The sequence below is a fragment of the Hibiscus syriacus genome, unplaced genomic scaffold, assembly GCF_006381635.1.
Source record: "Hibiscus syriacus cultivar Baekdansim isolate YM2019G1 unplaced genomic scaffold, ASM638163v2 tig00110895_pilon, whole genome shotgun sequence".
NCBI lineage: Eukaryota > Viridiplantae > Streptophyta > Magnoliopsida > Malvales > Malvaceae > Hibiscus > Hibiscus syriacus.
In genome coordinates, this window is record NW_024062903.1 from 2902201 (window position 1) to 2927862 (window position 25662).

Consider the following 25662-nt stretch of genomic DNA (forward strand, 5'->3'; position numbering starts at 1 on the left):
TAGCACACAAGCAAACACTAAACATAATATCCGGTCTACTTGCGGTTAGATAAAGCAAAGAGCCAATCATTGACCTATATAATTTAACATCTACACATTTACCTCCTTCATCTAAGTCAAGCTTTGTTGAAGAGCTCATTGGAGTGTTATGAGGTTTCCCATTTTCCAGTCCAAACTTCTTGAGCATATCTTTGACGTACTTAGCTTGATTAATGAAGATGCCATCTTTTCTTTGCTTGATTTGGAGTCCCAAGAAAAATGAGAGCTCCCCCATCATGCTCATCTCAAACTCACTTTGCATTAGCTTAGAAAATTCTTGACAAAGAACATCATTAGTAGAACCAAATATTATATCATCAACATAAATTTGAACTACTAATAAATCTTTACCTTTTCTCTTTAAAAACAATGTAGTGTCAACCTTTCCTTTTAAAAAACCTTTTTCAATTAAAAAATTTGACAATCTTTCATACCAAGCTCTAGGATCTTGTTTTAAACCATAAAGAGCTTTTGTCAATTTTAAAACATGATCCAGAAAATTTGAATCTTCAAAACCTGGAGATTTTTCTACGTACACTTCTTCTTTTATAAAACCATTTAAAAATGCACTTTTAACATCCATTTGATATAATTTAAATTCATTGAAACACGCAAATGCTAATAACATTCTAATTGCTTCTATCCTAGCTACGGGAGCGTATGTTTCATCATAGTCTATGCCTTCTTCTTGAGTATAGCCTTGAGCAACAAGTCTAGCCTTGTTCCTCACTATATTACCACTTTCATCAAGTTTATTTCTAAAAACCCATCTAGTACCTACATTAGATTTATTACTAGGCCTTTCAACTAATGTCCATACTTTACTTCTCTCAAATTGATTTAATTCTTCTTGCATAGCCATAATCCAATGTTCATCTTTTAATGCTTCTTTGATGTTCTTAGGCTCTATGCATGAAATAAATGCAACATAATTACAGATATTTCTAAGAGAAGATCGAGTCGTTACCCCTTTTTATGGATCACCTATAATTTCACCATCCTTGACATAGTTGTACTCTCTTGGAAAAGATACTTCCATTTCTTCAATGGTTGGATTCTCGAGGGGATCATGAGTTTCCTCATCTTTTGTTTCTTCCTTTGATGATGATTCTCCAACGTTATGTCTAACGTCATTTGCTTGTACAATACCTACATCATCATTAACAGAAGAATCCTTCCTCGGAAGGGGATTATCATCGAAAACAACATGTATAGACTCTTCTACAACTAAAGTTCTTTTATTAAATACACGATAAGCTTTAGAATTTAAGGAATAACCCAGAAAAATTCCTTCATCACTTTTAGCATCAAATTTACCAAGATTTTCTTTACCGTTGTTTAAAACAAAACATTTACATCCAAAAGGATGAAAATAGCTAATGTTAGGCTTTTTATTTTTGAGAATTTCATATGGAGTTTTCTTTAAAATTGGCCTAATCATTACTCGATTTACAACATAACAAGCGGTATTTGTGGCTTCCGCCCAAAAATATTTTGGCAAATTATTTTCACAAAGCATGGTTCTAGCCATTTCTTCTAAAGTTCGATTTTTACTCTCAACAACTTCATTTTGTTGAGGGGTTCTAGGTGCTGAAAAATTGTGGCTAATACCATTAGAATTACAAAACTCAATAAATCCAAGATTTTCAAATTCAGTTCCATGATCACTTTTAACACTAGTGATAGAGTAACCTTTTTCATTTTGGATTATTTTTGAAAATGTGATGAAATTTTCTAATGTTTCATCTTTAGTACTTAAGAATAGAACCCAAGTGTATCTAGAATAGTCATCTACCAAGACAAATGCATATTGTTTTCCTCCAAAGCTAGTAGTTCTAGTTGGCCCAAAAAGATCTAAATGGATCAATTGTAATACTCTACTAGTTGATACATCATTAATAGATTTAAAAGAAACTCATTTTTGTTTTCCTTTAGCACAAGCATCACAGATTTTATCATTATCAAATTTAAGCTTAGGCAACCCTCTTACTAAGTCTCCTTGAATTAGCCGTTGCAAAACACTCATACTAGCATGACCTAGTCTCCTATGCCATAACCAACTATCATGCTCATCCTTAGCAACTAGGCATAAATTAGTCATATCAATAGAATCTAAATGCACCATGTAAATGTTTCCTATTCTATGACCAATAAGCATAATCCGATTAGATGCAATGTCAATAACTATACAACCATTAATTTCAAATAAGACATTGAATCCTTTATTGCATAATTGACTAATACTCAATAGATTATGCTTTAATCCATTCACATATAAAACATTTTTAATTTGTATGGAAGAGGTATTACCTATTGTACCAATACCTTCAATGTGGCCTTTTGAATTATCACCAAAAGTCACTTCTCCTCCATTTTTGACGTTAAGCTCTATGAACCGACTTTTGTCTCCGGTCATGTGTCTTGAGCATCCACTATCAAGGTACCATGAATTTGAGTAGTTTCCTTAGGATATCTATTTGTGTAGGATATCTTTATCTTTAGTAGTAATGAGTCCTTTAGGAACCCATATACTTCTAAAGATTTTACCATTTAAGGTTCGTTGAGGATATCTATGATTGTAGTTTCTAAAATCTTTTCTAACAAAGTTGGATTTTGAATTTTCTCCTTTTTCAAAACGTTTAGTTCCAACTTTATCAAAAGAAGTTTTAAGATCATCAATTTTCTTTTGATGATCATCATTGACCTTTGAAAGTAAATTTTGCAAATCTAAATTTTTCTTTTCAAACTCTTCTAGTTTGATTTGCAAATCTTTGATTTTACTTTCAAGATCATTGTTGGTTTTGGATATGAGTTTATTTTCATTTTTCAACTTTGAAACATCATTTTTATATTTTAAAAATAATTTCTCATAATCCGAAGCCAACCCATTATATTCCTCTAATAGCTCATCATAAGATAAATCATCAAAATCAGATGAGTTAGAGGTTACCTTAGAATCTTCCCCAAATGCCATTAAGCACAAGTTTGCTACTTCTTGTTCTTCTTCATCGGAACCTTCTTCATCGCTCCATGTAGCCACATGAGCCTTGTGCTTATTCTTTGATTGACCCTTCTTCTTCAATTGTGGGCAATCATATTTGACATGCCCTGGCTTTTTGCATTCATAGCAAATGATCGGGTCCTTCTCTTTTGGTTCATCTTTGAGGCCTTCATTTTGTTTGAATTTTCTTCCTCGGTAAGGTCTCGTCATTTTTCTGAACCGTTTGGCAAACAATGCCATTTCCTCGTCATCATCATCATTATTAGAATCACTCTCATCTTTTGTGGATTTGAGAGCAACTCCAATGTTTTTCTTCTTCTCCTTCTCCTTTGGTGTCTCTTCAACTTTATCAAGGTCCACCTCATCTTCAAGCATCATCTCATGAGTGAGGAGTGAACCGATAAGTTCTTCAAGAGTTAAGGACGATAGGTCCTTAGACTCGATGATTGCCGTCTTCTTTGATTGCCATGATTTTGGGAGGGAGTAGACTAACTTCCTCACAAGCTTTTCATTTGAGATGATCTCTCCATATGATTTGAGACCATTGACAATCGTTGAAAATCTATCCGTCATAGCTTTGATGTCTTCATTTGGTTTTATCCTGAAATTTTCATAGCTATGCGTTAGAATACTAATTTTTGATTTCTTTACCTCATCGGTACCTTCATGTGTGACTTGAAGCTTGTCCCATATTTATTTGGCGGTTGTACACGATGAAACTCTTCCGTATTCATCTGGTCCAAGAGCACAAAAGATAATATGGATGGCTTTGGAGTTGAGCTGGAACATTTTAGTATCTCCTTCACTCCACAACCTTGGATGAGTGATAGGCTTAATGTATCCTTCTTCTACGGCATTCCATGCTCCCATGTCACTTGCTTGAATGAAGTACATCATTCTATTCTTCCAATAGGCGTAGTTAGCTCCATTGAAGAAAGGAGGCTTGTTGACGGGCATCGAATCGAGACCGGAGTCGAAGTTTGAAGCGGAGGCCATTGATGTCTTTAATAATCGATATAACTCTTCCCGAATCGACTCAAGAGGCGATAAAACCTTCAAATGAGTTAGGCTCTGATGCCAATTGTTGAGTTAATCGAATGACGAAGTTGGCCAAGAGGGGGGTGAATTGGCAATAAAAATTTTGTGGAAGCTTTTGCAGAAAATTGAAAGTAATTGCACAGCGATTTACAGTGGTTCGACTTTCTCAAACAAAGTCTACGTCCACTACCTTAGCTATCCACACTAAGGATTTTCCAACAAATTCACTAATTTGTTCTTTCTTTTGAGGCCAAAGAGATAACCTTACAATTCCCTCAAGAGTATACCCCAACTCTTGAGAACACTCTTTTCTCAAAGAGAAGATTACAAATTTGCAAACTTACAAGAAAACCTCACAAGGTAAGATGTTTGCACAATTCTAGAACAAAGAAAAGAACACTCAAAGATGAATACAATTGAGCACAAAAAGTGTTCTTGAAAGCAAAATGAATATTGAATGAAAATAGGCTTTGAAATGCTCAAACTTGAGGTTTGATGCTTTCTCTTTGATTCTCTCTTGATTCTAGTTGCTTGATGTTTTCTTGTTGTTGATCAATGGCTTCTAAGCTTGCTTAAATACACCTTGGATCACTTCTGAACGTTGGGGATGATTAGAGAAGATATTATAGCCGTTTTAGTGTGAAAACATTTAATAAAACAGCTTGGAGCGTGGGGGGAATCGGTTCCCCCTCATAGGGAATCGGTTCCCTAAGTGTAAAATTCAAATATTTCGACCGTTGAACAGGGGGGAATCGGTACCCCCTTGGTGGGGGATCGGTTCCCTCCGAGCATACTGGAATTCTCGGAACAAAAATGTTTAGGGGGAATCGGTTCCTCCTATGGGGGGAATCGGTTCCCTCCAAGCATTCTGAAAATCTCGGAGCCAAACCATTCAGGGGGGAATCGGTTCCTCCTATGGGGGGGAATCGGTTCCCTCTGAGCAATCTGTAATTTTTGGCTTTGAATTGGTTCGAAATACTTTGTAAAATTATTTTGAAATTGTTTTATGATTAAAACTTAATTTTACACTTAAGTAAGGATTAAAAATGATTTTTGAATATTTGGAGTAATGTTTTGATATTCGAATAGTTATATCGAATATACTTAGAAAATCATTTGGAAAATCTTAAAATCCATTTAACTTAATTTGTTATATCGAAATATTAAAATATTTCAACAAAGATCACCCATCTTAACGGCAAGGCTTTGACTACACCAAACAAGCTTGAGTAACAAATGTGCAGAGTACTAAATTACTCTAAACACAAATAAGCTCCACAAAGTTTTGTAATAACCCCGACAATAATCTCAAGAAATCTTTTCTGATGTGGAAGATCAGTTAAAAACTGCAGCCACAGAGCATACTTGGAATTTCAAGAGACCTTAAAAACGTGGCTCGGATACCAATTGTTAAATCAAAATAGAGTAAAAACTCTAATTGATCGAGAAGAAGAAAAACTCTCTTTAGAATAATCTCACAAAATTGCAAAAGGGAATAACTCTTAAGAAAGCTTTCAAATGCTTATAATTAAGCTTTGATTGTTGGATGATAAAACTCAAATACAAGTAGGGTATTTATAGGTTACAAGAAACAATCTAAACACTCATTAAAATAATCACTAAATAATCTAAACCATTGAAATTAAAACATGAGAAAAATACTTAATTTTCACCTAACTAAATTGATGTAAGCAATGACATTAAAACTAAATTGATGTAAGCAATGACATCAAATTAATTTAGGTGTGAACTTATTTAGGCTAATATTGAATTTTCAACAGCTATAGACAGAGTAATAGGTGGTTTATGTTCTTCCTCATCATTTGCCTCCTTTGTTTACTTATGCGCTGCGTTATATTATTGAAATTCTATTCAATATATGTGGTTTGATTATGCTACTGGAGATGTAATTAAGCGTAAGTTGAGTGATTTGAATTTCTAAATATCAAAATATGGTTTTTCGGTTATAAAATTAATTTTTTATTACTTGTTCTTTGTCTGGTCTCCATTCTCCAGTTTAAGTAAGATCGATAATCTATCTGTTTTTCATTTCTGACTAGTTCTTCTAGCTACTAGTATGCTATGAAGCTTTATCTTTTGTGACAATTTTATTCTGTTTTGCAGGTTATAAGCAAGTTGGAAAGGCTAACTGTTGCTTACCATGAATCTGGCCATGCTGTTGCTGGTTGGTTCTTGGAACATACAGAACCGTTGCTTAAAGTAACAATTGTTCCTCGTGGTACCGCAGCACTGGGGTTTGCTCAGTATGTTCCTAATGAAAATCTTCTGATGACCAAAGAGCAGCTGTTTGATGTGACTTGCATGACACTAGGTGGTCGAGCTGCTGAGCAGGTGAAATTTCAGAGCAACTTCTCATGGTTTTTTATATAAATATCATCCTGAACTTGGAGAACTGAATTCAGATTTCAGAAAACATCATATGCTTTTATTTAACTTGAATTAATGCCTCTTCAGTGCTTGAACATTCAGTTCCTAGGTAGACTTTTTTAAGGTCCAAGCCTGAAGGCCCAACCGATATTTGGGAGAGTTTGGATAAAAATGCTAGGCCTGGTTAAGATATGGGTTGGGCTCGGACTTCAATATTCAAAGCTTGCGACTGGCTATAAAGTTGAGATGAAACCGTAGATGGTATTTATGCCTCAAATTTTCACAACTGCTCCTCTTTGGGTAGATGTTTTAGCTGTAACATTTTTGCACTTGTATCATTGCTTCTTTTATTTATGGGGAATAGGAATTGTTGGGGAAAATATCAACTGGAGCTCAAAATGACTTGGAGAAAGTAACCAAGATGACATATGCTCAGGTGGCGGTATATGGTTTCAGTGACAAGGTTGGTCTTCTTTCTTTCCCTCAAAGGGATGATGCATTTGAGATGACCAAGCCTTATAGCAGCAAGACAGGTGCGATTATCGACAGCGAAGTTAGAGAGTGGGTGGGTAAGGCATATGAACGAACGGTGCAACTGATAGAGGAGCACAAGGAGCATGTTGCTTGGATAGCGGAATTGCTTCTGGAGAAAGAGGTCCTTCACAGGAAGACTTGGTTCGTATACTTGGGGAATGACCATTTAAGTCAACTGAACCCACTAATTATGATAGGTTTAAGCAAGGGTTCCAAGAAGAAGAAGACAAAGCCTCAACAGATGCCAAAACTATACAAGATAACAATGGTTCAACACCCTTGGAACCTGAGGTGCTGCCTGCATAGTGTCTCTCTCTATAATACAAGCTTATCTTTTTCCCTCAGTAATTTGCTTCCTCCACTTATCCAAATTGAACTCTTTACACTGTAAATGAAAGATTCTTTCCGTAACTGTGATGATTTTTTTAGAAGTTGCTAGTTTTATTAAAAATAGAAAATATGCAAATTATAACGAAGGTTTACCATTACAATTGTAAACTAAACACATAATAAGGATATTTTCCTCTAGTTATTAACAAAAGAAAATTAGTCACTTAAGATCAAATAAGAATTTTATAAGAAAAATGTTTAAAAACCTAATCAAATAAACTCGAAAAAAGGTAAATACAAACAAATTAGACAGTATCGATAATAAATCACAAAAATGGATCACACTATTGAAATATCATCGATAAATTACAAATCAGAGTCGAGTGATGTGAAAAATTATTCACGAAGGCAAGTCGCGTATTCAAATCTAATTTGATGGACCAAAACAAGAAAGATTAGTATGATAATAAATAAGTGTCATTTTGATCAGTCATAGATATGTCAATATAACCTTAAAAAAAAGAATAAACAAAAACAATAGTCAAACGATTGAAAATGTATCATAAATACAGAAGAAAACGTGCCATAAAGGTAGAAGAAAATGTGTCATAAAGACAGTTATTAAAAATTTAAAAATAAGAAAAAAAAAGAGCGAAGATATGCTATAATAAAATAAAAGAAAAACAATGAATATCAATGGTCCGCAATCAACATTAAAACTGATGTCGCCGTCGATCACAAAGATGGAAATATTAACGACGACTAAAGAAAAAGAAAAAATTTGGGCAAATCCCACCTATTATTGATTTTGAAAAGCATTTTGACATGTATTTGAAGTCAAGATGGTAAAGCTTTGATCAAACTGAGATCGATTGGTTTTATAATTCAATCTTAGAAGGTGAATAAAAATATTAAAAACTAACTAGAGTAGAATTAACGAGATTAGTTCAAGTGGTAAGCAATTTGATATTATTTAAGAAGATCTTGAGTTCTAGTCTTATTATTTATGAAATTTCAAAAAAATGCCCGTTAATCGCTAACCTGACAATCTTGATCACCACGATGGAGAGCCCATTGGATTGACCGGTCACTTCTTCAATTTTAAATAAAGAAAATTTAATCCTTAAACCTAATTTACCTTATTTGAGATTTAATATCCTTAAACCCATTCATATCTTATGAAAAAAAAAAAAACATTTATAGGTAAAAACGTGAAGATGGAAGATTCTATGTACGAGTCATGAGAACAAAATATTCAAATATATTCTATAAATTATCTCATTATGCTGGAAACGGAAATGCATGGCGAATGGCCAACGTGCTGGTGTTTAACACAGGCCATTGGTGGACTCATGAAGGGTTTCTCCAGGGACAGGCTAACACTTTCTTTTGTGTTGGCGCAAAGTTATCAAATGGGATTTTGCTTTTTGTTTAATTTGAATGGTTTAGGTTACTAGAAAGAATAATTTCTAAAATTATAGAGTACGAATACGATAAGAGTTCGTTAAGTATAAAATAAATTTTAAAAAAGATATAAAGATATGAAGAGATCATAAGTGATTAGAATTCTTTGATGAAAGATTGAAATTGTAGTGGATGTAAGCCAAATCATTTACATGGCTTGGATTTAATTTGTTTCTCTTAAGTGAGTGGATGAAGGAATAAGTACTCCAATTTCATTCATAACAAGAGGTTAAAGTAAATGGTCCAAGCACTTCGAAATTTAAAGATTGGAACAATGGAGTTTTGGTACTAAAGTTAGTCCACCAAGTTTTCGGATCTAAAGAATACTTCTTTATAATAGAAATTATATCCTAATTAAAAAATAAAACCATATCATAATTCATATATATTCTATTTTTTATTATTTAAATCTTAAAAACAATTTTGGGTATGTGAATGTTAAATATCGTCTCTTGTACATCTTCAGAATTTTTTCCGACGTACCTATAATTTCAATCGTACCACTTAAACATGGGACGTCCCCAATGAATACTTAAGCTATACCTATCCTATACCCATATTAAAAACGTATTAGAAACTTATACGACACTGAATTATCGTACCTGTGCTACATAATTGAGACTATCCTCGTGTTTTTCTCAACCCATCTTCCATGAGATGGTCAAATAATTTATTTATTTATTTTATCAAATAAGTACAATATTATTCAGATTCAATTGTGTAAATGTCTGCTAGGTATGTATCCACTCCAGTCCCAATTTATTCATTAAAAAATTATATATTTTGAGGGCCATTGTCATGTTTATGGTTCAATATGTATCAAATTAAAGTATATCTTAAAAAAAAAGAGTTGTCGCTGGCGAGGAAGATCTGGGAGCAGAAAAGATCTACTTGAAGAATTCTGATATCGAACAATTCTACAATGATACAATGTATGATTAATAATGCGTTTAATTGATATTTTTTTTATCACTATAATTTCGTGAAACAATGATGAAAGTTCCGTTTACCATTGTAATCTTGTGTGTGGCGTTTAAGTTTCTTGACTCGAGTCTCATTGGATGAGTGTTTGAACTTTGTGACTCGAGTCTCATTCTTGATGCGATATGGTGTATGGATAGGTGTTTGAGTTTCGTGACCCGAACTTCATACTTAGCATGATATTATGCCTGGATGGATATTTGAGCTTCGTGACCCAAGTCTCATCCTCGTTATTGCATTTTAACTGGGACTGGGGATATGCATGGGGTAGATGGTTTTATAACATTGATGACGTTGATATAATTGCTTATCTAATTATACTCGTTGATATACTTATGTTATGAATGCATGGAGTATAGTGGAATAATTGTGTGACACTAAACTTGTTAGCTCAATATTTGAAATGTGTTTATGTTGGTAGATTACAAGTTTCGAAGAGTGTGATTAGGATGACAATATCATCGGAGAAATCTCAGTAGAATATCAGAGTATAATAATGATGACTTATTGGGCATGTAACGGTTATGATTTATAAATGGTCAAGTCATAATATCATGATTTTTTTTTAATTTTTTGTATGTAATTAAGTTTAAAAATTAGAATCACGCTTCTATAAATTATTATGATTTCATAGTTTGTATAAATATTTTAAAAGTTTAGCATGATTTCAAAATAAATTACTTCAATGATTCCGTATGACACTCGAATCCTTAAGATGTAAATGTTACAATCCGAAGGTGCCGGAGATAACATATAGAAATTGTTTGCTCACATACCCATAATACATTGATTGTAGAAGTACTTTCACTCCTTTACCTGTCTTTCTCCTTAATAATTGCTGAATTTTGCAAGAACATCAAATATTAACTTATGATTTTGGTTCTTGTGGTTTTTGTTATGAACTTTTCAACCAAAACAAATTTTCTCAAAGAACAAAATCATGAAAAATTATAAAAGAGCCTTTGAAATTTTCTAAATTGATTTATAATATTAAGGATTTGATCATTCATTAGCAAACTAGAAAACAATTCTTACTACCAAAAAAAGAAAAAGATGATAACTGAATATATATATTCCAACAGTCATAAATTCTTTCAGGATTATTATCCATACGAAGAGGGAACCAAAAAAGAAAGAAACAAGAGATGACGAACCAAAATATGAAATTGCAAGAAACATTTACTTAGTCGGACGGAGCAGTTATTGAGGCTCAGCCTACCTTTTCCTTGCTTGTGCTCAGAAACATTTCCTATGCACAATTGAAGGGCCAGATTCATCATATTCAGCTTTAGCAATCCACATCTACGATTAAACGAAAAGTACAGTCCAGTGTTAGAGAATTGCTCGTAAAGTGCTTCGACAAGATTTTGCAAAGATATATGTGTGATATGAACTTACCTGTTGGAAAGTGCTGAGGGATGCTAATATGGAACCACCGATCCACACGCTGTACTTCCTCTCAGGTGGTGCAACTACCTTAATCTTCATGCTGCTAGGAGCTAGTGCTGTAATCTCTTTGCTCATTCTATCGGCAATCCCAGGGAACATGGTGGTGCCACCACTAAGCACGATGTTGCCATACAAGTCCTTTCTGATATCGACATCACACTTCATTATGGAGTTGTAAGTTGTTTCATGGATTCCAGCAGCTTCCATGCCAATCATAGATGGCTGGAAAAGGACTTCCGGGCATCGGAACCGCTCTGAACCGATGGTGATCACCTGACCATCAGGCAACTCATAGCTTTTCTCAACAGAACTGGTCTTGGCAGTTTCTAGTTCTTGTTCATAGTCAAGGGCAATGTAAGCTAACTTTTCTTTCACATCCCTCACGATTTCCCGTTCAGCTGTAGTGGTGAATGAGTAACCTCGCTCAGTTAAAATCTTCATCAGGGCATCAGTGAGGTCACGACCAGCAAGATCGAGACGCAAAATGGCATGCGGAAGAGCATATCCCTCGTAAATAGGGACAGTGTGGCTAACACCATCTCCAGAATCAAGCACAATGCCTGCACCAAACACAAATATCTCACATCACATAACTCTGCATTAGCCTATTAAGTACAGCCAGCCAAGCATAACTATATAATTACATTTGCAATATGATGTAAGAAAAAAGTCTTCTTTGCCTATGTCAAACACAAAATCTTCTTATAAATCATATTCTATGTTTCAAATTTTCATTTCTCCCAAACTTTAAGTGTCAAACAAGGTACATTATCAAAGCTTCCTAGTGAGAAACCTTTACATGGTACGCAAAACATTGTGAGACAAATCGAAATTAATCATATTTTAGATGAAATAAATGGCTTACCAGTTGTGCGACCACTAGCATACAGGGAAAGAACAGCTTGAATAGCAACATACATAGCAGGAGCATTGAAGGTTTCAAACATGATTTGGGTCATCTTCTCACGATTAGCCTTTGGGTTAAGAGGAGCTTCAGTGAGGAGAATCGGATGCTCCTCCGGAGCAACACGAAGTTCATTGTAAAACGTATGATGCCAAATTTTTTCCATGTCATCCCAATTATTGACAATGCCATGCTCAATTGGGTACTTTAGAGTTAATATACCACGCTTAGATTGAGCCTCATCACCAACATAGGCATCTTTCTGCCCCATTCCAACCATCACTCCAGTATGGCGAGGACGACCAACGATGCTAGGAAACACTGCCCTCGGAGCATCATCCCCGGCAAATCCAGCCTAAGAAACAATTCTAAAAAATTGTCATTGAAATAACATTTAAACTAATGAAACAATTCTCAAAAACAATGTTAAACTACACTTATAAACGTATTATTGGAATAGTATTTAAATTAATGGTAAGGAATCAAGCTTGGTACCTTAACCATTCCCGTTCCATTGTCGCAGACAAGGGGCTGAATATCCTCACCATCAGCCATCTTTTACAATCTGAAGCATAAGCAATAACATCAGAACCAAGTAACAAAATCCCAAGGCAACTGGAAGTCATTTCTGGCAATACCATAGATTGGTCGGAAAAAAACTGGCTTAATAATTCAACCATAAATCCTTCTATTATCAGAATACAAATCAATTAAATCAACTGCACGATATTCAAGTCGTTTAATGAGTACAAAAATGTTTTAAAAAGTAAAGCAGATAATGAATTTGAATATTCGGATCCATAAGTGAATCCCGATAATGAATATTTGAGTGTCAATATCTACAAATATCTGTTTCCTCACTGTCTTCCCAAAAGCTATCCTACATTTCCAATTAGAAACTAAAAATGGATCGGATCAAAAGGTAAAAGAAATCAAACAAAAAGGGAAAAGAAACAGTGTAAAACCAATTACATTTTGAATATATATCGTTAATAAATCCATATATTCGCACAGTTCACGAGAAATAAATTTAAGATATGCCAAGAATAAAAACATAATTTAACATAAGAAAATGACAGATCAAGAATAAAGAAATTACAAGCTCCAAAGCAAAACATTACCAAATGCAGAAAACAAATCAAACGAATAACAAAATCAAAGACTGGAAAAAGAAAAACCTACAAACGGATCGCAGATTTAACCTTCTGCGGAGAGAAAAAGAATAAAGAAAAGGTAAGTTGAGAGATTTTGTGTTCTTTGAGGGTGTTTTCTCAACTGCTGCCCGCGTTTGGAGACCTTGCGTTGTTTAAAAAATTGTAAAGAACAAAATATATTGAAAAATGAATATGTATCACATATTTCACGTAATCCGATAAATAATGACCAACATACAAATATGATTTTGAAATAAAAACACGTAAAATAAAATAAAATTAGTTGACCCTATTCTCATATGTAATGAGTAAGGAGGAGGTAGGATAGTAGGCTGCCTTCAACGCTAGGTTGAGAAAAACTTCCTTGAAAGACCTTCAGTAATTATGAATTGCACACCGTGAGACTCAATCCCACAACCATGAGGTTAAAGTCTTACGCTCTACCAACTGAGCTGGACAGACAATTCGAAATAAAAACAGGTAAATTTATGTAAACTAATTAGGGTAAATTATATCATTGACCACCTAATTATTTCCGCTTTTTATTTTGACCATTAGTTTTGAAATTTTATCAATTAGGTCATCTAACTATTTAAATGTATTCAATCAAGCCATTAGCCGTTAACATTTAACGGAGGTGGTGATTTGATAATTAATTTTTTTATATAATTACACATTTGATCCTAAATATTTATACATGTTATCAATTTGTTCATAATTCTAATTCAATTTAATAAATTTTAATTCTCCAATTAGATAGTGACATGTGTCACTATCAGATTAGAACATATTTATTATTCTTAATTAATTAAATTAAATTAAATTTATTTATACTCAATCAATTTGTGACATATGTCATCACTTGGGGACATAATATAACAACGAAATAATATATTTCTATTAGAAATCAAACCTAGGACTCAGACCTACCCTTAGGAGACTGGGTTAAGCAACGCACTTGTAAATGGTTTACAACATTTTATATATAAGCTGCTATAATTAATGGCAGAAAAAAAGAAAAGAAAAAGAAAGTAAAATGACCATAAGAGGATTCAAACTTGGGAATTTAAGAGGGAGTGTAAGCACATTGGTCATCAGATCAAGCCCTATATTTGATTCAATTTTACAATATTATATATATATATATAATTATTAAATTGATTTTTTTTTAAATAAAAAGTAAGATTTTTATTTTTAAACTATATTTTCTTATATATTTTTTAAATATAATCATTAAATTAACTTTTTAATATAATTAATAATTTTGATTTTATTTAATGATTATATAGAAATATTATTAATTATATTAAAAAAATAAAATTATACTTCGGTTATATAAAAGTTGAATATAGTTTAAAATTCAAATCATACTTTGGTAAAATTTATTTTTTTAATTTAATTTTTTTAATATAATTAATAATTTTAATTTATTTAATGATTATATTAAACATTATTAATTATATTAAAAATAAAATTATAATTTGGTTATATAAAAGTTAAATATAGTTTAAAATCTGAAACCAAACTTTAGTAAAATTATTTTTCAAATTTTATATTTAAAGAAATTATATAAAAAATATAGTTTAAAAATATATGTCTTTTTTTTATTTAAAAAAAACTCAATTTAATAATTTAAATATTGTAAAATTTAATCATTTATAGAACTTGGTTTGATGGTCAATGTGCTTGAACTCCCTCTTAAATTTCTAAGTTTGAATCCATTTTAGAAGCATGCTACTTTCCTTTTTTTTCTTCTTCTTCTTTGTCATTAGTTATAACAGCTTATATATAAAACATTGTAAACCATTTAAAAGTGAGGTGCTTAGTCTGGTGGCTTAAGCATGCCTAGGGGTAGGTTCAAGTTCTGGATTTAATTCCCCTCAACAACATATTATTTCTTTGTTATATTTTGTACCCAACCAGGTTGAGACACGTGTTATAAATGGATTGAGTACAAAATAAATTAAATGAATTAATAAAAATATCATCCAATTTGGAGTGACATGTGTCACCACTTAATTAGAGATTAAATTTATTAAATTGAATAAAAATTATAACCAAATTGATAGAATATATAAATATTGAGAATCCAATATGTAATTATATCAAATTATTTAACTGTCACATCACCACCTCCGTAAATGTTAACGGCTAGTGGTTTGATTGAGTCTATTTAAATAGTTTGATGAACTGATTGACAAAATTTCAAAAATTGTGGTCAAAATAAAAATGACAATAGTTGGATGATCAATAATATAGTTTACCCAAAAATTTAAAAGGAAAAGTTATAAGCACAAAATATTCATTTTATTAAAAAGAGTAAACTACACAAATTGTCACAAGCTTTTTTTCATTAAAAAGTACAAAATTAATAATTTGATCATTAATATTATCAATTTACAACAAATGAATCATTCAACGTTAATTGTCATTATCGGATGACAAAAATTGATGTGGTAATATTTTTGCCACACGAGATAATTTCTATAATGGCCATTTTTTTTTATCATCCACTGTGAGTTTGTGACCATATCCGAATCCACAGCCGAAAGAAGTCCTGACCTCTTGTCATCGTCCCAAATTTCCTAATTTTGTCAACTCCCAAATAGAACCTTCCACTGGGGGAGCAAACATGTGAGTCAACGTCCCTAAAACCCCATCAATCGAACGATTCTCCTTCTCTGTGGTCTCCTAAGAAAAAAATTGACCGTGATATCGGCGATGGAGTATGAATCCATTTTCGTGAATGTAAATGAGGCAACGGTAGACCATTTCTAGAAAGAGCTGGTGAAGACTAGGGGTGTGTTGCCTTTCTTTCTCTCTTTCTATATATATTCGAAAAAGTTTCCGCTTCATTGTTGCACCCATAATTTTTAACATTCAAACAGAGTAAAAGAACACCCCGAAGGTAAAGGAAAAAATTATGTACGGCGTGCACCGCACGGAGAGATGACAGAAAGTTTTATCCTAGAACAAGGTATCCGTCAAGGCGACCCGTTATCGCCGTATCTTTTTATCTTAGTGATGGAACGTTTGTGACATATGATCCTGGAGAAAGTTGAGGGGGGAAAGTGGAAAGCTTTCAAAATCTCTAGAGGAGGACCAGGGCTTAGTCACTTATTCTTCGCCGAAGCAAAAACGGAATAGGTCAACGTCATCAGAGAAAGTACAAGTTTAGTCAAGCTTCGGGGTTAAAGGTAAACCTTCAAAAATCTAAATTGTTTGTTTCTTCAAATGTAAACCATGATTATGCAAGATTACTAAGCGAGTGTTGTGATATTCCTCTAACGAATAATCTTGGAACCTATTTAGGTGTTCGGATAATTCATAAGAGGATAAATGCAGATACATACGCTCCTCTGGTGGACAAAGTAATGAAGAGATTGTCAGGATGGAAAGGGAAAGTTCTTGCAACAGCAGGAAGGACTTTAATCCAATCCACAACGACAGCCATTCCCATCCATACGATGCAAACAATCATGCTCCCAAACTCTGTCTGCAAAAACTGGATAGCCTCAACCGTAACTTTTTATGGGGAGGAGGCACAGGTTTCATGCGTAACCATCTTGTGAGTTGGGAAAAAGTTTGTAGTGCAAAGAAATACGGAGGACTAGGACTAAGGAGAAAGAGGACGATGAACATGGCGCTGTTGACCAAAAACGGATGGAAGCTTCACTCTCGACAAGATTTGCTTTGGTGTAAAGTATTCAGGGCCAAGTATTTGAAGCAGAAAATTTTCTTGGAGGCCAAACCACAAGGGAACAGCTCCTCCACGTGGAAAATTGGCACTGGTAATTGTGTTAGGTTTTGGTGTGATTGGTGGGTGGGGGATGAGCCATTGTAAAAGAGATATCCTCCAAAGTCAACCGCGAGCAGAAATGAGATGGTCGATGCATACATTTCCGAGGATAATTCATGGAATTTGCAAGAAATCCAACACTTCATCACTGAGGATACGAGAAATTTGATCCAAGGAATTCCAATCCCGCTAAACAGAGATGAACATTCCGAAGATAAGCTTTTCTGGGGCTTCTCCAAAAATGGTCGTTTTACAGTAGCTTCGACTTACAAGGCCATTAACAATATGGAAATGATGCAACAGACAATAAGAAATCTGAACTAGGTTTGGAAAGTTGAGACGAACGAGAGGATTCGATTCTTTGTTTGGTTGTGCATGCTAAATAAACATAATACTAATGAAGTCTGGTTGAAGAAGAAAATGGTTCAAGATGACAGTTGCAAGGACTGCCCCAACATAACGGAAATGATTGAACATGTCATCCGAAACTGCACCATAGCCATGCAGGTCTGGGAAGGAATAAGAGCTTTTCAACAAGATGATCAATTTGGGAAATGGATTTTAACACCTGGTTGAAAAATAACCGCATGTCAAACCGCGTAAGAGAGAACTGCGGTAATTGGGGAACAACTTTCTCAGCAATGATATGGGGGTTATGGAAACATAGGAACGCCAGTATTTTCTCGGAAGCAAGAACTAACCCAAGCAGTGTGGCACTTTATGTCCACAAACTGGCGAAAGATATTGACGTTGCCTTTTCCTCAAACCATAGACAAGCGTTGAGGGAACCTCATTGGGTCGTTTGGAGAAAACCCTAGGAGGGGTGCTGGATTATGAACACTGACGGAGCACGGAAAACCAACTCAAGTTTGGCCTCGGCAGGAGGTCTAATCAGAGATGAAAATGGGGAGTTGGGTCTGCGGTTTCATGCTGAAAATTGGGACCACTAGCTGTGCAAATGCTGAATTATGGGGAGCTACGGCCTCAGCCTTGCCAAATCCTTGGGGGCGACTGTTGAGTCAATCAAATGATGAAATAGTCAAGATGGGGTGAATTGGCAAATAAAAATTTTGATGGAAGCTTGAAGAGAAAATATAAAAATTAAACAAAAAAATTTAGAGTAGTTCGACTTTATAAATCAAAGTCTACATCCGCTACCTTAGCTATCCACACTATGTATTTTCACAAATTCACTAATTTGTAGCTATCTTTGAGGACAAGATGTAACCTTACAACTCCCTCAAGAATTATATCTCAAATTCTTGAGACACTCTCTCAAATAGAAAAGTACAAATTGCAAACTTATAAAAACCTCACTGGGAATGTATTTGCACAATTTTAGAACAAACACTACAGTAAAATAGGGTTTTAGCGGCTTTTTTAGTCCTATAGCGGCGTTTTTAAGCGCCGCTAAAAGTGCTTGCGGCGATTAGAAAAATGCCGTAAGAAGCACCGCTAAAGTTAGCGGCGTTTGAGAACCAAAAACGCCGCCATAGGTCTCGATCTTTTGCGGCGTTTTTGGAACAAACGCCGCAAAAGGTCGAGATCTATAGCGGCGTTTATAGAACAAACGCCGCAAAAGGTCATGATCTATAGCGGCGTTTATAGAACAAACGCCGCAAAAGGTCGAGATCTATAGCTGCGTTTTGTGGAACAAACGCCGCAAAAGGTCGAGATCTATAGCGGCGTTTTTGGACAAACGCCGCCAAAGGTTAGATAAATAGCAACATTTTTTGACACAAACGACGCAAAATGTTAGATAAATAACGGCGTTTTTGGACACAAACGCCGCAAAAGGTCAGATATCTAGTGGTGTTTTTGAATACAAACACCGCTAATACCATTCGTTAGCTAAGATTAATTGATATTTTGCATATTTCATTTTTGCTACACATCACCTAAGTTTAATATCATGTAACTTTATATAATTAACAACAACCATAAATTTTAACAACAAAATAAATTAAAATTTATAAACATTAAAATTACATGTAATGTAGCTTTGATTTTCATTACTTCGAAAATATTGAGTTCAAGTCCACATATGGAAAGAAAAATAAATTAGTATGCATATAATATAAGATACAAATGCCATTTGGCTAGATTCCTGACCTAAAAGCCATTCCAAATTTTCTTGGAGATTCAACTTCTGCAACTCCTCCCATTTTTCTTTGTCTGCAACCATTTTCAAAGTTATTGAACATTTCTTAATGGAAAGCATAAGCGAAGGATGATCTCTTGCAACCTTCTAGACTACGCCCACCGCTGCCCACACTGAAACCGAGAAGAGCCTTATAATCAGATATAATTTCTAAAAATGGTTGTTATAGAATGAGTGGTTGATTAGTTTCAAGCTTGAAGGCATGCAAGGTCTACTTTCTCAAAGAGGACTTGCTTGTAATAAAGTTCCCTTTAATTATTTATTTGTTACATATCTTTACACCTGTCATAGTTGTTGAAAATGAAGATATTTACGGTCCAAGTGAGACTTTGACCAGAAATTCAATAATGGCATCCCAACTAAAGCTCTGTCCAAGTACCATTCTATAGAATAACTGATAGACCACAATTATTGTCCTGAACACATAAGTTAACATCATATTTATCATAAAATGTGTAAAAGAAAAATACTTAACAACAAAATAAGAAAAATCGACAAAATTCTTGAAATAAGGGAAATAGACAAAATTGTACCCATATTCATATAAAAAAAGAAATAAGACATACTTGAGGACCAAAAAGGTTTATCTCAATAACTTTACAAGTTTCAATACATTTAGTAGCTTTCTAGTTTTCTTCATCAACATGAAGAGGATGATAAAAGAGAAAAACCTGTCCAACAATAAAAAGCAATTAAAAATCATTAGAAAATAAAGAAGCAAATACACATGAACATGCTTTATGCTACGAACACTGCCAAACCAAAGCCTTGTATATAAAAAAAGCTCTAACTATTAATGCATGGATAAATTTGGACAGAAGGATAAGTAAAAATTGCTTGATCAGGCTTTATAGAACTGAAATTCTAATGCATGATTCCAAAACTGATTCTAAATGTTTTAGCAATTGCATACTTATAGTTGAAAGTAAGTGTGTGGATTTCAACATTTAAGACCAGTTATCCCCAATGAGTGCCATTATTTGGACTAGGAGCAGTTGTTAACTCAATCTCTTAATGAGCAGGATCCTCTGCTCTTCCCTGTTGCACTAAGATAAGAAGAAGAGTTATCTCGGACACATTGAGCTTGCAAAAATTGTAAAGAAAGTTGCAAGTACTTAACAAATATTACAAGTAGTTGCTCAAGAAAAATACTGAAATTACATGAAAGAAAATAGTACAGTAACACATCATAAAAGCAAAGGTCCTGTTAGAATCAAATTAATCTAAATTACATCTATATCTCATTTATATATTTTTTAGAATTGTTGTCCAAGAAGATGAAATGCGGCTCATCCGCATAATATGTAAAACTATGAGATATTGAAGCGAACCTAAGACATAGGTATATGTGAAAAGAAGGTTCCTCAACTATTTTGTACTAGAAACCACAACCCATATAGCGACACATAATACATTTGAAAATATAGACATGCATGTTTTATAAAATTTATTGTCTTTCAAGATTTTTATTCCTATAACAAGTTTAAAACCAAAAATCTCTGGCAACACTGAAGAAATCTGCATTCATAAATGACTGACCAGAATATAAACCAATAGAAAGATCATAGCAAATAAGTTTCACAAAATCCAAAGCGAAAAATGATTTAGTTACATAAGGCAGTTGATCAACAATTAAAACTAAAATACAAAGCAAACTTGTAAGTTTTCAAAATCTAGACATTTCGATTTGTAAAATCTATCATCTTTCAAGACTTCGTATCCCTATAACATGCTAAAAACCATAGCATCTTTGGAAGCAATATATTTCATCTCTCTTATCGTATAGGAATGAAAGTTCTCGACATGAATACTTAATAAATTCAAGAGGGATGAGGAGTGTACTTTTAGAATGATTTAGAGGCTTAGTACTTATAATATTTTTACTTGGTAACAATATAATAGATGGTTAAAAAAAATAAGATGGACAATTTTTAAATTTACTAAAAAATTATCTAACATCACTTTATGCAGAATACAACATTCAGGTGACAGCTAATTACTACACGATTGCACCATCAATAAGCATGATTATGAATTCATGCAGTAAGGGTTATAAACCAAGGCTGCTCGAACCTGTTTCAGTGCTCTGCATACAGACTGTTTCTTTCTGAAAGCTCAACCAGTGGGGTTACCCGAAAGAAGATGTATATATGCATGCATGCATGCATGTGTGTGTGTGTGTGTGTGTGTGTGTGTGTGTGTGTGTGTGTGTGTGTGTGTGTGTGTGTGTGTGTGTGTGCGCATGAAGGCAATGTAGGGGTGGGGATACTTGATGATGAAGCTAGCTTACCTCCATCTGTAACCCATTTACTGGACATGTAGGGACACACTTAAAATATCCTGAACCCTGCCAACAATTTCAATGGATCCCTAAAGAAAAAATTAAGATGAACAAAGGAAAAATTACTATTGTTGAAAGCGAAAGCAAAATTGGCATCGGAGCTCGAGGACCCGAGCAAAATAAGTTACTGGTATTCACTAGTTCAACTCAAGGATCCTAAGTTCTAATTCCATAGAATAAGTTACTACGATAAATTATAAAAGGAAAAATGGGACTCTAGCACAATGAGAAGGTAAATAATAAATATACTTTAAAAAATTTCAAACATATATAAATTACAAAATAAATAAAAACTCACGAGGCCACATAGGATTGTTGAAGTAGACAAATTTACCTGCTTTATCTGCGAGTGATGAAAAAGGAAACAACAAAGAGACAAAACTTCAGAATCTAAGGTACAAAGGGAAGCAACAAAGAGACAAAACTTCATATCAAAGTTAAAAATCACATAAGCTAAAACATGCTGAGGAGAAGAGCATAAAAACACCTGTCTAGATCTTCCTCCATCTAGTTTCTATCGTTTGATGGCTTGGTTTTCTAGAGCCATATTAGGAGTTCCAACATTGTCGGTTTTCATCTTTAACACAGAGGGGTTCCATATCATTCTAGCTATCGTTTTAGCCGTCTGATGCTTCTTATCAATCACTAGTTTTTTTTTTGAGAAATCAATGGTTTAGGGGTGCAAGCTTCAGCTTCTACTTGCACAGTACATTTGCTTTTCTCTTCATCATCGGGAAAATTTAAACATGATTTTTCAATTAGGGCACTGAAAATCCGACATAATCAAATCAAAAACACAATTATGAGAACCAAAGTATTCATACAGAACTCGATTAATGTTGGAAAAAAAACCACAATTCTTTTAAAAAAGCTGCATTATGAAAAATACCAAAAGGAAATTAAAAATCTCAACTTTTCTCCTTGATAAAAATGCAACAATTTTACTTGGAAACAGGTAAATTGTTGATTAGATTAATATCCCAATATCCCTGAAAATTATCTTAATTCGGTGAAGCTTAATTACATCACAATTCTTCTTCTTTGCCTATCAGATCTAAGCAATTAAGAGAACCACGAGTCCTGTAATTTTCAGAATATAATTCAATAACAAACAATTAAAATCAATCAGTTTAAAATCCAAAGTAAAGTAATGACTAAATCAAAACCCTAAAAATACCAAGAAAAACCAAGAATAATAGATCAAAACGATACTATTATAGAGAAAATAGTGAGAGAGAAAAAAGAGAGAACATACAGGATGGAGCGTAGCTCAAGGAGGTTTCGAACCAATGCTCGATATTGCGTGCTTCGTCTTCCAATTCTCCTTTCATGAAATCAAAGAAACATGGCGCCGAGAACTCGTATAACTGGTCGATAACTGTGGACGTCATAACGTTTGATCCGTCCATCATATTCCTAAAACGGTGAGATTTTTTCTCACTGTTTTGTTTTGCTGGGGGGAGGAATGAAATTTGGTGAAAAGGGATTTTCTTCAGTCTCCGATTTAGGCACCAAAATTGTAAGTAACCATAATAAAAATGAAAAAGGGTTAGAAACTGTAAACTTGCAGCGTTGGTGAACTTCAAAATTACAATCAAATCTAAACATATGAAGTCAACAAAGGGATAAAAAATTGGGAAGAAATGATAGAACCTTATAGTGAGGGAAATAATAGGAAGAGATGGTGATGAAGAAATAGATCTGAGAGAAGATATACTTTGAAATTTGAAGAGAGACAGAGAGACGATGAAAGAAAAAGACGAAGAATATATATAAAAAAGTACATAGAGAGAGAGTGGCGCGCCTGAGAGGAGGCTGAAGTGTTTCTTTGAATTTTTAAAAACTTTGTATCACGCTACTTTAGTGGTGTTTTTAAGTAAAAACACCACTAAATACTCGTACTTTAGAGGTGTTTTTTAAACAAACGCCACTATAGAGTAGTACTTTAGTGGCGTTTTAAGCACAAACGCAGCTAAAGACTCGTATTTAGTGGCATTTTTATATAAACGTCGCGATAGAGTAGTACTTTAATGGCGTTTGTGCTTAAAATGACACTAAAGTACGATTATTTAGCGGCGTTTGTAGAAAAATGCCTCTAAAGTACAAGTATTTAGTGGCATTTTTGCTTAAAATACCACTAAAGTACTAGTCTTTAGTGGCGTTTGTGAAAAAATGCCACGAAAGTACGAGTTTTAGCGGCGTTTGTACTTAAAATGACACTAAAGTACTACTCTATAGCGGCGTTTTTTAAACAAACACTGCTAAAGTATCATTTTGTGGCATTTGGATTGTAAACGCCGCTATATGTTTAAATTTTATGGCGTTTACTCTACAAATGCCGCTATAGAACAGTTTTGCTGTAGTGAAATAAGAACACTTGAGAAATAAATTCAAATGAGTACAAAAAGTGTTCTTTGAAAGCAAAAGGAGTGTTGGAGAATGTTGACTTGATTTTGACTCAAATTTATTGCTTTTTGCTTTCTCTTTTATCTATTTTCTTCACATATGACTTGTGATCTTGTTTTTATACTCCCTCTATTAATTCTAACTGTTTAGGTTGTTGTGTGAGTAAATAAAGTCGTTAGGAGGTAGTTTACCGTAATAAATGTTGTCCAGAAGCTCGTAGTATCGGTACTCGGGCTTTGAGTATCGATACTCCCTACATTAAATACAAAATATAGTCGTTGGGGAAAGGTAATATCAATACTGATACATGGAGTATTCGTACTACTATAATAAGTAGTATCGATACTTGGATTAGTATCGGTACCAAATGAGTATACTGGAATTTGACAATTTCAAAAACAAAAATGATAGTATCGGTACTACCATGTGGAGTATCGATATTGCTATGAAAAGTAGTATCGGTAACAAATGAGCATTCTGTTTTGTCAAACCTATAGGCAGTATCGGTACTGCCTCAACAATATCTGTACTACTGCATAATTTTGGGCTTCAACATTGATAGTTGTATCGATACTTCATGAACAATATCAGAACTTCTATACTTAAAAATGAATTTTTGACTCGATTGAAGTTTGAAACCCTTAGTAAAATTTATTTCAAATATATTTCTAGTATATGACTCAATTTTTCAATAGAGTGAGGAGTAAAATAGAGTTTTGAACCTTAAAAGCACTTTGTTCGAATGACTGAATCAAATATAATCTTAAAATTTATTAAAAACTATTTAACATTTTTGGTATATCAAAATATCAAAGTTTGTTCAATAATCTCCCCATTTTTGATATAACAAACAATTTAAAAAATTTAAGATTTTCTTGAAAAATACTCCCCCTTACTCTTACATTTCTCCCTCTTTTTGTTAAATCAAAAAGTTTAAAAAACAATAAACAAGATAAATAACAAGGTTTGTGAGGATCAAAAGTGTCAAATGAGTTAATCAAAATAATCAATATCCATAGGCAATATGCATGGTCATAAAAAAAGTAACATGTCTCAAAATATCCGAAATATTATAAAAATCACAATAAACATCCATAGAGCTTAAAAATCCATCAAACCATCCAAAGCATAAAAGAAATACCAAATCCAAAATATCAAAGTGTAATGAAAACATCAATGATAAAAGTCAAAGAATGATAGTGCAAGACCAACTCAAATACAACTAGCAAAGCAAAAACGATCATGCATCCGACGAAGGAGGAGGATCAAGATCAGAAGGGGGTGCGCGGAAAGAAACAAAGTCTCGAGAGAGAGCATTGAGCCTATCCGTCACCATATCGAATCGAGCAAGGATGTCACGTCAGGAATCCACATGCATTACTTGTAGTGCTAACTACTGAGAAGCTATCTCGGACACCTGAGTCCCAAAGAAGTAAAGTGGGACTCCATGGAAGCAAACCTCAAGTCCAATGTCTCCATCATTGACTAAAGGTAAGGATGAATCTCATCACCAGCTCTAGGAGGCTTGTTGAGAACACAATTCACCGGATTAACAACATTGTACAGCACGTCATCATCTTGAGGTTGAGTTGGAGCCGTTCTAGAGGAACTCACCTTGTGGCCCTTTTTCTTTCCTTTACCATATGTCTCCAACTTGTTCCCAACCCGACTTA

The 25662-nt window shown here is 33.8% G+C and overlaps 2 protein-coding genes across 2 annotated transcripts; one reads left to right on the forward strand and one right to left on the reverse strand.

Moving 5' to 3' along the window:
- Positions 1-5957: 5957 nt before the first annotated feature.
- On the forward strand, positions 5958-7306 carry LOC120145958 (ATP-dependent zinc metalloprotease FTSH 8, mitochondrial-like). The gene is made up of 4 exons (XM_039159644.1): positions 5958-5984; positions 6203-6430; positions 6831-7141; positions 7198-7306. Exons 1-4 carry the CDS (start codon positions 5958-5960, stop codon positions 7304-7306), a joined length of 675 nt encoding a protein of 224 aa, XP_039015575.1.
- A 3626-nt stretch (positions 7307-10932) lies between these two features.
- On the reverse strand, positions 10933-13346 carry LOC120145840 (actin-like). Its single transcript, XM_039159568.1, has 5 exons — positions 13250-13346; positions 12624-12693; positions 12090-12483; positions 11174-11784; positions 10933-11077 (listed from the first exon to the last, which is right to left on the reverse strand). The coding sequence occupies exons 2-5, from the start codon at positions 12681-12683 to the stop codon at positions 11012-11014; spliced, it is 1131 nt and encodes a 376-aa protein (XP_039015499.1). The 5' UTR covers positions 12684-12693; positions 13250-13346; the 3' UTR covers positions 10933-11011.
- Positions 13347-25662: the final 12316 nt, after the last annotated feature.